General features: G+C 49.3%; 1 protein-coding gene across 1 annotated transcript in view; it reads right to left on the bottom strand.

The window, feature by feature from the left end:
- Nucleotides 1-12,899, bottom strand: part of ITPKC (inositol-trisphosphate 3-kinase C) — a 22,565-nt gene extending 9,666 nt beyond the window's left edge. The window contains exons 1-2 of the mRNA XM_063801717.1: nucleotides 12,810-12,899; nucleotides 1,700-1,913 (exon numbers count right to left, since the gene is read on the bottom strand). Coding sequence (XP_063657787.1) covers nucleotides 1,700-1,836 — 137 coding nt within the window. The 5' untranslated portion in view covers nucleotides 1,837-1,913; nucleotides 12,810-12,899. The remainder of the gene's footprint in view (nucleotides 1-1,699; nucleotides 1,914-12,809) is intronic.

Here is a 12,899-nt window from a genome sequence, read left to right as displayed (position 1 = left end):
AAGTAAGTGTCCCCCTGAGTTATTTGAGCCACTCCAGCAAATTATTTGAACCCAAAGAGGAGGACATGGGAACTCCAACTTGGAGCCAATCAGTCAGAAGTTTCGAAGGCCTGAACTTATAACTGGTGTCTGTAACTGGGGGGCAGTCTTGGGGACTGAGTCCCCAACCTGTGGGATCTGACACTATTTCCAGGTAGATGGTTTTAGACTTGAATTGGAGGACATCCAGCTGGTGTCCGTTGCTTGGTGTGTGGGGTTAAAAAACCTAAACATTTGGTCACAGAAGTCTTCTGTGCTGTCATTGTTGTGGCAGTGGTGTGAGAACGGAAAAGCATGGATTCAGAGCTTTTCCTAAATAGCCTGTCTCTACAAAAAATTGAAAATTAGCTAGGTGTGATAGTATGCGCCTACAGTCCCAGCTACTCAGGGGGCAGAAGAAGGAGGATCACTTGAGCTCAGGGGTTCAAGACCAGCCTGGGCAGTACAGGGAGACCATGTCTCTATAAAAAATAAAATATAGCCAAGCCTGGTGGGACATACCTATAGTCCCAGCTACTCTGGAGGCTAAGGTGAAAGGACCGCCTGAGCCCAGGAGTTCAAGGCTACTGTGAGCTATAATCATGCTCCTTCACTTCAGTCGGGGCAACAGAATGAGACTCTGTCTCAAAAAAGAGTAATAATACAAATACTATTTTGTTTATAAAAATATGTTTATCAAAAGACTACTAAAAGAATGAAATGGGAGAGTTGAAGACTATGTGTGTGTCTGTGTGTGTGTGTCTGTGTGTGTGTGTGTATACAGCCTCCCAGAGCGTTGGGATTATAGCTGAGAGCCACTGAGCCCAGCTGGAGAAAGCAATTAGAGTTCACTTCTTGCAGACTGGGCGTGGTGGCTCACGCCTATAATCCCAGCATTCTGGGAGGCCGTAGTGGGTGGATCATCTGAGGTCAGGAGTTCCAGACCAGCCTGGCCAACATGGTGAAACCCCATCTCTACTAATAATACAAAAATTAGCCAGGTGTGGTGGCGGGCGCTTATAATCCTAGCTACTTGGTTTACACAGGAGAATCACTTAAACCCAGGAGGTGGAGATTGCAGTGAGCCGAGATCGTGCCACTGCACTCCAGCCTGGGTGATAGAGTAAGACTCTGTCTCAAAGAGGAAAAAAAGGGATCCTATTCCAAACCCATCGGAATGGTTTAAGTTAATAAAACAGACAGTACCAAGCACCGGTGAGAATCTGGGACGACTGTAACACTCATACATGGTGGTGGGAAGGTACACTGATACAACCACTTTGAAAATGGACTTGGTGCTATTTTCTTTTCTTTTCTTTTCTTTTTTTTGAGACAGGGTTTCACTCTTGTTGCCCAGGCTGGAGTGCAATGGCTCAATCTCAGCTCACCGCAACCTCTGCCTCCCAGGTTCAGGCAATTCTCCTGCCTCAGCCTCCTGAGTAGCTGGGATTACAGGCATGCGCCACCATGCCTGGCTAATTTTTTGTATTTTTAGTAAAGACAGGGCTTCACCATGTTGGCCAGGCTGGTTTGGAACTCCCAACCTCAGGTGATCCACCAGCCTCGGCCTCCCAAAGTGCTGGGATTACAGGCGTGAGCCACCGCGCCCGGCCAGGCCAATATTTTCAATAATGCCCACCCCCTGCCCTCCATCCCTGCCCCAGGGCTGCCCCAGCCCCACCTGCTGCCCATCTTGCAGTCCATAATGGAGGGGCCCTCAAAGTCAGCCAGGAGGTCTTCCATCTGGTTGAAGGTCTGGCCATCCTGCAGCACCATGCCATAGTAGGCAGGCACGAAAGGTCGCAGCGGGTCTTTCATCAGCTGCTCCAGGCTGCGCTGCTCGCACTGACAGAAACGTTTCAGAATCCGACCATCCTCTCCTGCCTGGAAGTTCCCTAAAGGTGGTAGAATAAATGACAGGATCAGGAACTGGATCAGGAAGAGAACCTCCCCCCAGCTGCCTGTTTGCATCAGATCCTGGCCACCATTATCTTGCCCGACCCTCCTGCAATGCTTTCTCTCCCTGCAACTTTTTTTTTTAATGATTTTAAGATTTTATTTTATTTTTTTGAGATGGAGTCCCACTCTGTTGCCCAGGCTGGAGTGCAATGGTGCGATCTCGGCTCACTGCAACCTCCGCCTCCTGGGTTCAAGCAATTCTCCTGCTTCAGCCTCCCAAGTAGCTGGGATTACAGGTGCACACCACCAAGCCCAGCTAATTTTTGTATTTTTAGTAGAGACAGGGTTTCACCTTGTTGGTCAGGCTGGTCTTGAACTCCTGACCTCAGATGATCCACCCACCTTGGCCTCCCAAAGTGCTGGGATTACAAGCGTGAGCCACTGTGCCCAGCCCGCAACTCTTAAAAGTCTTGCCCAGGGGTTGGTAAGGAAAGGGCAAATTTCTGTTCTCTGTTGCTTAAACCAAGTCCTGTTCCCAGCACAGGATATCCTCATTTGTTTTGTAATTTTTGATTGTACACATGTGATCATCTGTGGGAATTCTGTGAGATCTAAGTCCAGAGCGTCACTCTCCAGAGTGGATTTGCTTTTGCTGCTGCCTGGAATCCCAAGGTGCTAACAACCAGGGACTATTTAAGTTAATTTATAGATCAAGCATTTCCTGGACCATGCAGAGTGTATAGATTATAATAATTCTAATTTCTTCTTGTGGCCAGCTGTATTTTCAGATTATATTTTCTTTTTCTTTTTTTATTTGAGAGGATCTCACTCTGTCACCCAGGCTGAAATGCAGTGGCGCAATCATAGCTCACTGCAGCCTCAAGCTCCTAGATTCAGGTGATCCTCCCATCTCAACCACCAGAGTAGCGAGGACTACAGGTGTGCACCCCCACCACTCCCAGCTAATCTAAAAAAAAAAAAATGTGTAATGTCGGGTTGGGGTAGAGTTGCTATGATGCCCAGGCTGGTCTCGAACTCCTGGCCTCAAATGATCCTCCCATCTCAGCCTCCCAAAGTGCTGTGATTATGTCCAGCCTGGATTACATTTTCCAAAGTTGGCTACAACAGTATCTCCTGATCACAGTGGGTCTCAGACCCATTCCTGATCCTGCTCTTATAGAATTTTCCCATCAAGGAGTATACTCTTAATTGCTCTCCCAAGCTGGGTGCAGTGGCTCATGCCTATAATCCCAACACTCTGGGAGGTTGAGGCAGGAGGATCCTTTAAGGCCAGGAGTTCAAGGCTGCAATGAGCTATGATTGCACCACTGCGCTCCAGCCTGGGCAACAGTGAGATCTTATCTCAAAATTAAATGAATAAATAAAAAATAGATTGCTCTCCCATTAAATATGGGAGGGTTTATGGCAGAAGTGCTACTGCATGACTTCTGTTGGCAGAGACACTTACCTTCAAGGTAGTCCTGAGCTGTCTTGTTAGAAATCTGAGTACTCTGAGGCCACCATACTGTGAGGAAGCTCAAGGAGCTACATGGCAAAGCCACGTGGCAGCCCCATCTGAGACCCCAGCCAATAGCCAGCATCAATCACCAGGCATGCAAGTGAATGAACCTCCAAAGTTTTCAGCTTGTAGCCTCCAGGTGTCCCTAGCTAAGTTCCCAGATATTGTGGAGCAGTGAAAAGCCATCCCTGCCATCCTGTCTGAATTGCTGACCCAAAACTTCTGAGGTCAATAAAATGATTGTTTTATTCTACTAAGTTTTTTTTTTAACCATCACTAAGTCTTGGGGTTTTTGGGTTTTGTTTTGTATTTATTTTATTTTATTTTATTTTATTTTATTTATTTTTGAGACAGAGTCTCACTCTGTCACCCAGGCTGGAGTGCAGTGGTGCTGTCTCGGCTCACTGCAACCTCCGCCTCCCGGGTTCACGCCATTCTCCTGCCTCAGCCTCCCGAGTAGCTGGGATTACAGGCGCCCGCCACCATGCCCGGCTAATTTTTTGTATTTTTAGTAGAGACGGGGTTTCACTTTGTTAGCCAGGATGGTCTCGATCTCCTGACCTCGTGATCCGCCTGCCTTGGCCTCCCAAAGTGCTGGGATTACAGGCGTGAGCCACCGCCCCTGGCGTATTTATTTTTGAGACAGGGTCTCACTCGGTCATCTAGGCTAGAGTACTGTGGTGCGATCAAGGCTCACTGCATCCCAGACCTCCTGGACTCAAGTGATCTTCCCACCCTCAGCTCCCAAGTACCTGGGACCACAGGTGCATGCCACCATGCCCAGTTAATTTCTTTATTTTTCGTAGAGACAAGGTCTCACTATGTCACCCAGGCTGGTCTCAAACTCCTGGGCTCAAGTGATCCTCCCACCTCAGCCTCCCAAAGTGCTAGAACTACAGCCATGAGCCGCTGTGCTCTGCTGAGTTTTTTGTTTTTTTAATAAACTCAGCAATAGTAACCAGAACACATATACATGGCAAACTTGTGTTGACACAGTTTTAGGGGGCCTTGCCTTATTTCCAGGTCAGATCTAAAGACAAACAAGGCAGACAAATTCTCTTACTGTCTCCATTTGCCAATGGGCACAGTTTTCTAGTCCAGCCTGCTGCTGGTTTTTGCAAATAAAGTTTTATTGGAATACAGACACACTCATATGTTTACATAGTGTCTATGGCAGCTTTCCTGCTGTAACAGCAGAGCTGAGTAGCTGCAACAGAGACCATAAGGCCCACAAAACCTAAGATATTTATGGCCTAGCCTTTCAAAAGAGCACTATATGCCACCATTGTGCTACTCTGTGCTGCAGGCATTTGCAAGGTCCTGGGGGCAAAATGTTACAGCTGCTACTTACTGAAGGCCTGCTATGCTCTGAACACGCTGAGAAGGCAAGGAGTGATCATTTCCATTCATAAGAGTCCTGTGCCTCAATCTTTTTTTTTTTTTTTTTTTTTTTGAGACGAAGTTTCGCTCTTGTCACTCAGGCTGCAGTGCAATGCTGCGATCTTGGCTCACTGCAACCTTCACTTCCCGGGTTCAAGTGATTCTCCTGCCTCAGCCTCCTGAGTAGCTGGGATTACAGGTACCCGCTACCATGCCTGGCTAATTTTTTTATTTTTAGTAGAGAAGGGATTTCACCACATTGGCCAGGCTGGCCTTAAACTCCTGACCTCAGGTGATCCACCCACCTCGGCCTCCCAAAGGCCTGGGATTACAGGCATGAGCCACTGCGCCCAGCCAATCTTTTTTTTTTTTTAATTGAAACGGGGTCTCACTATATTGCCTAGGTTGGTATTAAACTCCTGGGCTCAAGCGATCCTCCTGTTTTGGCCTGCCAAAGTGCTAGGATTACAGATGTAAGCCACCGTGCCTGGCCTCAATCTTTATATACATTTTGATTTTAACTCTTCGGTTAATCCTGCAAGGAAGGTAAGGTTATCTCCACATTAACAGATGGGGCAGCTGAGGCCCAGTAAAGGAAAGTAACTTGCTCAAGGTCACCCATGAATACAGAGCAGAACTAGGGTTTGAGCTCAGGTCCGTCTGAAGCTCCCTCTCTCCACCAGAATAACAAAGAATAGCCCTCTGCCCTGACATACGAAGGGCCAGGCCCAGGCCTAAGCACTGCCCATAACAGTCCCATAAGGTGGGGACTGTCACCAAGCCCATCACTAGGTGGGGGAACTAAACTACAGAGAACATCCCTTTCCCTGGCCCAGGAGACTCTGCCCAGCTCTGTCCACCACCACCCCACTTACCAGCATGTCCAGAAAGCTGGACCCAAGGGTAGTGTTTTCGGAAGGAGACCACAAAGGGTGAATACTTCAGAACTGTCTTCAGCTTCTTCCAGGGTTTGCTCTGTAGGGAGCAGAGCAGGGTGGGGTCAGGGCCAAGGCCAGGGAAGGCAGGGGCTAGAGGTGCTGCCATGAGAGGGAACGAAAGGGGACCTGCAGTCTTTCCAGGGCCAGGGGCTTCCTGGGATCACTGTTCCCAGGCTTGTTGGGGTGAGTGAGCCCCACTTAGTTCAGCAATCACATGATCGCCCAAAGGCCTCAGCAAGATAGGGGAAATTCTTTGCCCATTTCTCCCCTCTGTCATCACTTTCTTTGTATCTATGTCTCTCTGTCCTTCTCTTATGAGTAAGGATCTTATGAGTAAGGACAGGCTAGGTTTTGTTGTGGTTTAACAAACAACCCTTACATCTTCCACTGCACATACACAGTTCCAAATCTTTTTTTTTTTTTTTTTTTAATTGAGACAGGGTCTCTGTCACCTAGTCCAGAGTGCAGTGGTATGATCTTGGCTCACTGCAACCTCTGCCTCTGAGGTTCAAGTGATCCTCCTGCCTCACCCTCCGAGTAGCTGGGACTACAGGTGCATGCCACCATGTCTGGCTAATTTTTGTATTTTTAGTAGAGATGGGGTTTCACCATGCTGCCCAAGCTGGTCTTGAACTCCTGACCTCAAGCAGTCCACCTGCCTCAGTCTCCCAAAGTGTTGGGGTTTCAGGCATAAGCCATTATGTAGGGACCAGTGTCAAATCTTGGAAGCCCCATCTCTGTCCCTAAACCAGGTCAGACCTTTTGGGGAAAATTATAGAGGCAGGAGTTGATGGATGGAGATGGACCACAGAGAGAGACAGAAACAGAGAGACAGATGACATAGTGATGACAGAGAGACAGAGACAGCGACAGAGACCATGGCAGTCATGACAGCTGTTCACCACATAGCTCCAGCTATTAGTTCAGGGACGTCCCTGCCCTCCTGAACTGGGGATTGTTGTTTTTTGTTTGTTTTGTTTTGTTTTAGAGACTGGGTCTCACTCTGTCAGCCAGACTGCAGTACAATGGCACCATCATAGCTCATTGCAACCTCCAACTCCTGGACTCAAGCGATCCTCCCATCCCAGCCTCCTGAGTAGTCAGGACTACAGGCGTGTGCCACCATGCCCAGCTATTTTATGGCATCTTGCTATGTTGCCCAGGCTGGTCTTGAACTCCTGGCCTCATGCAATCCTCCCATCTTGGTCTCCAAAGTGCTGAGATTATAGGTGTGAGCCACCACACCTGGCCTTGCTTTGGCCAATTAACTGGGAGCAGAAGTGTCACTTTCGGGTAGGAGCCTTAAGAGCCAGTTTATGACTCACCACGTTTGTTCCCCTGTGGGTGAGGGAGTAAGAAAAGAAATGGAAGCTCCCTCAGCCTGGGACCCTGAGTGAAGACAGCATGAAGCAGAGCCCCTGACCCACTACTGACCTGTGACCAATGTGTAATATAAAGCAAAATAATCCTTTGTTGTTCTAAGTCACTAAGATTTGGGGGCTCTTTGTTACTGCAGAAAATCCTGACCTACCCTGACTAATACAGAGACAGGTATAGAATTGCTAAAAGATAAAGAAATAGGCCGGGTGTGGTGGCTCTCACCTGTAATCCCAGCATTTCGGGAGGGTGAGGTGGGCAGATCACCTGAGGTCAGGAGTTTGAGACCAGCCTGGCCAACATGGTGAAACCCCACCTCTACTAAAAATACAAAAATTAGCCGGGCGTGGTGGTACACACCTGTAGTCCCAGCTACTCAGGAGGCTGAGGCATGAGAGTCGTTTGAACCCGAGAGGCAAAGGTTGCGGTGAGCCAAGAACACGCCACTGCACTCCAGCCTGGGCGACAGAGCAAGACTGTCTCAAAAACAAAAAAAAACAAAACAAATATAGGAAGACTAAAAGAGAGAGATACAAAGTAATGATGAAAAGAAAAAGATGAACAGAAGTAGAGAAAGAGAGAGAGAACAAAGGAAACCACAAAAGCAGCGGGTACGATGGCTTACGCCTGTAATCTCAACACTGGGAAACCAAGGTGGGAGGACCACTGAGCCCAGGAGATTGAGGCCAGCCTGGGCAATATAGCAAGACCCCATCTCTACAAAATGTTTAAAAATTAGGCCGGGCGCAGTGGCTCATGCCTGTAATCCCAGCACTTTGGGAGGCTGAGGCAGGGGGATCATGAGGTCAGGAGATTGAGACCATCCTGGCTAACACAGTGAAACCCCGTCTCTACTAAAAATACAAAAAATTAGCTGGGCATGGTGGCGGGCACCTGCAGTCCCAGCTACTCGGGAGGCTGAGGCAGGAGAATGGTGTGAACCTGAGAGGCGGAGGTTGCAGTGAGCCGAGATCGTGCCACTGCACTCCAGCCTGGGCGAGAAAGCGAGACTCCATCTCAAAAAAAAAATTAAGAATCAGCTAGGCGTGGTGGTATGCACCTGTAGTCCCAGCTACTCAGGAGGCTGAGGTGGGAGGATCACTTGAGCCCTGGAGGGTGAGGCTGCAGTGAGCAGTGATTGTGCCACTGCATTCCAGCCTGGGTGACCCAGTGAGACCCTGACTCAAAAAAATAAGAAAGAAAGAAAGAAAACCAGAGAAGCAAATAGAAAACAGGGTTTTCGTTGTATCATGCCGACTAAACTATGAGCTTTTTGAGACAGGGTTAGTGTCTGATTCATGAACACATACATTCTGCACCCCACAAGCATGTCAAGTTCCTTAGCAAGTACTGGAAGAGTGGGTCACCTCCAGAGAAGGAAACTGTATGGCTCATCCCTCTCCTACCCCAGGATCAGGGACGTGTTCATCTCTCCCGCCCCCTCAGAGCCCAGCTACCTCACAGACATCTCTTTGACAGTGGGAAGGTTAAGAGGGAGTCAGGGTTCAGGAAGGGCTAGTCCCTCCCCAATCCAGCTGCCGGCCCTGGGGAAGAGATGATTAATAAAGGTTCCTGTTTACTAAGTACCTGGAACATTCCAGGCACAATGACAAAGACTCAGTGTGCCACAACCTACTTAATTTCTAAAAACACAACCCCAGGGAGATTATCATCTCGGTGTTACAGAGGAGGAAACAGAGGGTCTGAGAGGTGAAGCCACTTACCTAACATCACCCTACACAGCGTTGGGGTTCTAGCTCTGGTGGATCCCAGTGCCTTGGGGCTTATCCCCTACACACTTGCTGGACTACAAGCTCATGATGGCAGAGACTGGGGTTGTCATGGTTATGATTATGTCCCCAGCACATGGCCTGGCACATGACAGATGCTCCAGAAACATTCTTTGATGCTTGGACTGAAGAATGTTAGTTGAGATTTTTTTAATAGTAATTTTTTTTTTTTTTTTTTGAGACAGGATCTCACTCTGTTGCCCAGGCTGGAGTGCAGAGGTGTGATCTTGGCTCACCGCAACCTCTGCCTCCCAGGCTCAAGCAATCCTCCTGCTTTAGCCTACCGAATAGCTGGAAAACAGGCATACACCACCACATCTAGCTAATTCTTTTTTCCTTTTAGTAGAGATGAGGTCTCACTATGTTGCCCAGGGTGGTCTCAAATTTCTGGGCTCAGGCAATCCTCCCACCTCAGCCTCCCAAAGTGCTGGGATTATAGGCATAAGCCACCACACCTGGCCCCTTAATCATAAACATAATATCTTCTCTCTCTGTTTTATGTTAGATCCGGGCCGGGCACAGTGGCTCATGCTTGTAATCCCAGCACTTTGGGAGGCTGAGGTGGGTGGATCACCTGAGGTCAGGAGCTCAGAACCAGCCTGGCCAACATAGTGAAACCCACTCTCTACTAAAAAAAAAATTAGCCGGGCGTGGTGGCGTGCGCTTGTAGTCCCAGCTACTTGGGAGGCCGAGGCAGGAGAATCACTTGAACCCGGGAGGCTGAGGTTGCAGTGAGCTGAGATCTCGCCACTGCACTTCAGCCTAGGCAACAGAGTGAAACTCCGCACTGCGCCCCCTCCAAAAAAAAAAAAAAAAGTTAGATCCAATGGTTTATCTGGGCTTTCTCGGATTTTTTTCACAATGGTCTCAGCTTATATGCCCCTTCCTCCAGGAAGCCCTCTCTGATACCCTGTGTCTGGCCAGTGACCTCCTTCTGGGCTCACACATCCTCCTGACCACTCTGAACTGTGACTGTCGGCTGATTGGTCTGTCTCTTTCATGGGCCTGGGAGCTCCATGAGTGTCTTGGTCACTGCTGTTTCCCCAGCAAAGCTAACATAGGACCAAATACATGGTAGGGGCTTAGGGAGTGATTTTTGTCTCATTAGAAGAATAGGATAGCACACCTGTAATCCCAGCACTTTGGGAGGCTGAGGCAGGAGGATCACTTGAGCCCAGGAGTTCAAGACCAGCCTGGGCAAGATAGCAAGACCCCATCCCTACCAAAAAAAGAAAAAGAAAGAGAACACAATTTTAAAAAAAGAAGGACAGGATGGTGAGAAGGAAGGAAGGAGGAAAGGGAGAAAGGAAGCTGAGCCTTTACGGTCAGAGAGGATTTCAAAATTAAGGGAGAAGGAAGCAAGGGTATGCTGGGCAGTGGGAACGGCTTGAGCAATGCGTGGAGGCAGGACAACAGAAGAATGTTCAAGGAACAGTGTGTACTCAGGCCTAGTTACAGCAGAGGGGGTCAGGAGGAGGGAAGGAAGTCGATTCTGGGAAGGCGCCTGGAGACCGGAGGCTCCAAACGCAGCACTGAGCCCCTGACTGCTCTCAGACAGGGCACCTGAGCAGACAGAGCTGGGCCATGGAGGCAGATTCTGGAAGGATGAGAAAAAAACTGGAGATAGGGAGGCCTGGGAGGGAGACAAGTTAGGAACAGATCTACACACTGCAGGGTTTAAACGATGGGTTTGAAACTCAGCCAGAACTGAGTTAGAATCCTGGCTCTGACTTGACGTGGCCAACCCTAAGCAAAGAATCTCACCTCTCTATGCCTCAGCTTCCCCATCTGTTTTTTTTTTTTTTTTTTTTTTTTTTTTTTTTTTTTTTTTTTGAGACTGAGTCTTGCTCTGTCACCCAGGCTGGAGTGCAGTGGTGCAATCTCGGCTCACTGCAACCTCTGCCTCCCACATTCAAGCGATTCTCCTGCCTCAGCCTCCCAAGTAGCTGGGATTACAGGTGCCCGCCATCACACGCCTGGCTAATTTTTGTATTTTAGTAGAGACAGGGTTTCACCATGTTGGCCAGGCTGGTCTTGAACTCCTGACCTTAGGTGATCCCCCTGCCTCGGCCTCCCAAAGTGCTGGGATTACAGGCTTGGGCCACTGAGCCTGGCCCCCATCTGTTGAATGGAGACAATCTCAGTGCTGTCGTAAGGACTCAGAGTTAACACATACAAAGCCCTTAATTAAGATAGATGCTGTTTTAAGATAAAAAATGACAGAAAAAAAATTGACAAAAAAGACCAAAAAAAAAAAAAAGAAGAAAAAACTTAAAACAGTGTCTGGTGTACAGTAAGGATTAGAATTATTCGATCTGCATCTTGCAAGGTGTATATCCTTGGACAAGTGACTTGAATTCTCTGTGCCTCAGTTTCCTCATCTGTAAAAGGGGATAATAATAGTATCTACCTCAGCCGGGTGCAGTGGCTCATGCTGGTAATTCCAGCACTTCGGGAGGCTGAGGCGGGTGGATCACTTGAGGTCAGGAGTCTTGAGGTCAGCCTGGCCAACATGATGAAACCCCGTCTCTACTCAAAATACAGAAATGAGCCAGGTGTGGTGGCGGGCACCTGGTGTCTCAGCTACTCAGGAGGCTGAGGCAGGACAATCACTTGAACCCGGGAAGTGAAGGCTGCAGTGAGCCGAGATGGCACCACTGCCCTCCAGCCTGGGCAACAGAGCGAGACTGTCTCAGAAAAAAAAAAAAGTATCTACCTCATTAGGGTTGCTGCGAGGAGTGAGTTAATAAAAGCACAGCACTTAGCACAGGGCTAAACATGAGTGAGTGCTAATTGTTGTTGTTATTATTATTATTATTATTATTCACCCACTTCCAGCTCAGCTGTTCTGAGATGCCAAGGAAGTGAGAGGGCAGGCAGAGAGAAAAAAGCAATGGGGCCCAGGAGGGTCAGCCCCTGCACACAGGCACAGGCACGTCAAGGCAGGTCTGTCTCTCACAGCTAGGGCCACATGTGTGAACACGTCCCCAAGGAAGGCATGAAGGGGTGAAGGGGGGCTCAGAGCAGACTCCAGCCAGGGGCCCCAGAGCAAAGAGAGGCCTCAGCAGGCAAGCTGGCAAGCTGATGGACTCCGGACTCGGCTCCCAGCCCCACGTGAGGCTCTCCAGTTTCACACCGGCCTCTGCTCTGTCCCGCCCTCCCTGAACCTGCCCGGCCGGTCCTCCTGATTCACCAGGGGAGAGCCACACCCAAGCTGGGGGTGACGGTGGACAAAGTAAACAAGAGTGTGCAGGGGGCTCCTTGGGGATGTAGGGGTCACAGGGGAGACCAGGTGGGCTCCCGGCTAGGCCAAGGATCCTTTGGCGTTTGGGGTCACACAGCCCTTTTGCGAATCTGATGCAAGCTGGGGGAATCGCTTTGCTCCCTAGAAAAATGTACATACAAATAGGCTAAGGGGTGGTGAAGGTTTGTGACCCTTTAAGACAGCCACAGGCCCCAGATTAAGAAATGTGGGGTAGAAAGTGCACCCTGCCTGTCTCCCTATCCCAGTGTTCTTCAGATTCCAGAGGATTAGACAGATGTCAGACCGTCGCTGCAACAATGTATGTGAACATGCACGGCAGGCTCCTTAGTCCTACAATTTCAGGGGTTCCTGGGCCCCATAAAGTCGGTCAGTGGCCCTCCATTGTAGACCCCCAGGAGTGGAGACAGTGCAGGAAGGGGAAAGGCGAGAATTAAGAAGGGGTGCCTGGAGTGAATTAGTAACCTGGCTGTCAGAGGGAGGAGGTCAGTGGATGGAAGAGGTTCCTGGAGCTGAAATTGCTGGTGGGCAACTAAGAGTAAATGGGTAGAGAACTTCCTAAGCAAAGGCGGAGGAATAAGGAGTTTTGCGTGATGTGGCTCAAGGGCAGGATGGGTCCCACTCACCCCAGACCTGTCCTCGGGATCGCTGGCACCTCCGCCCCCGGCCACCACGTCATCCTCAGACTCGTCGAAAGAAGAGGCAGAGGAGAAGCC

The sequence above is a fragment of the Pan troglodytes genome, chromosome 20 (assembly GCF_028858775.2).
Source record: "Pan troglodytes isolate AG18354 chromosome 20, NHGRI_mPanTro3-v2.0_pri, whole genome shotgun sequence".
NCBI classification, from domain to species: Eukaryota; Metazoa; Chordata; class Mammalia; order Primates; family Hominidae; genus Pan; species Pan troglodytes.
This window is presented reverse-complemented; position numbering and strand designations above follow the sequence as displayed.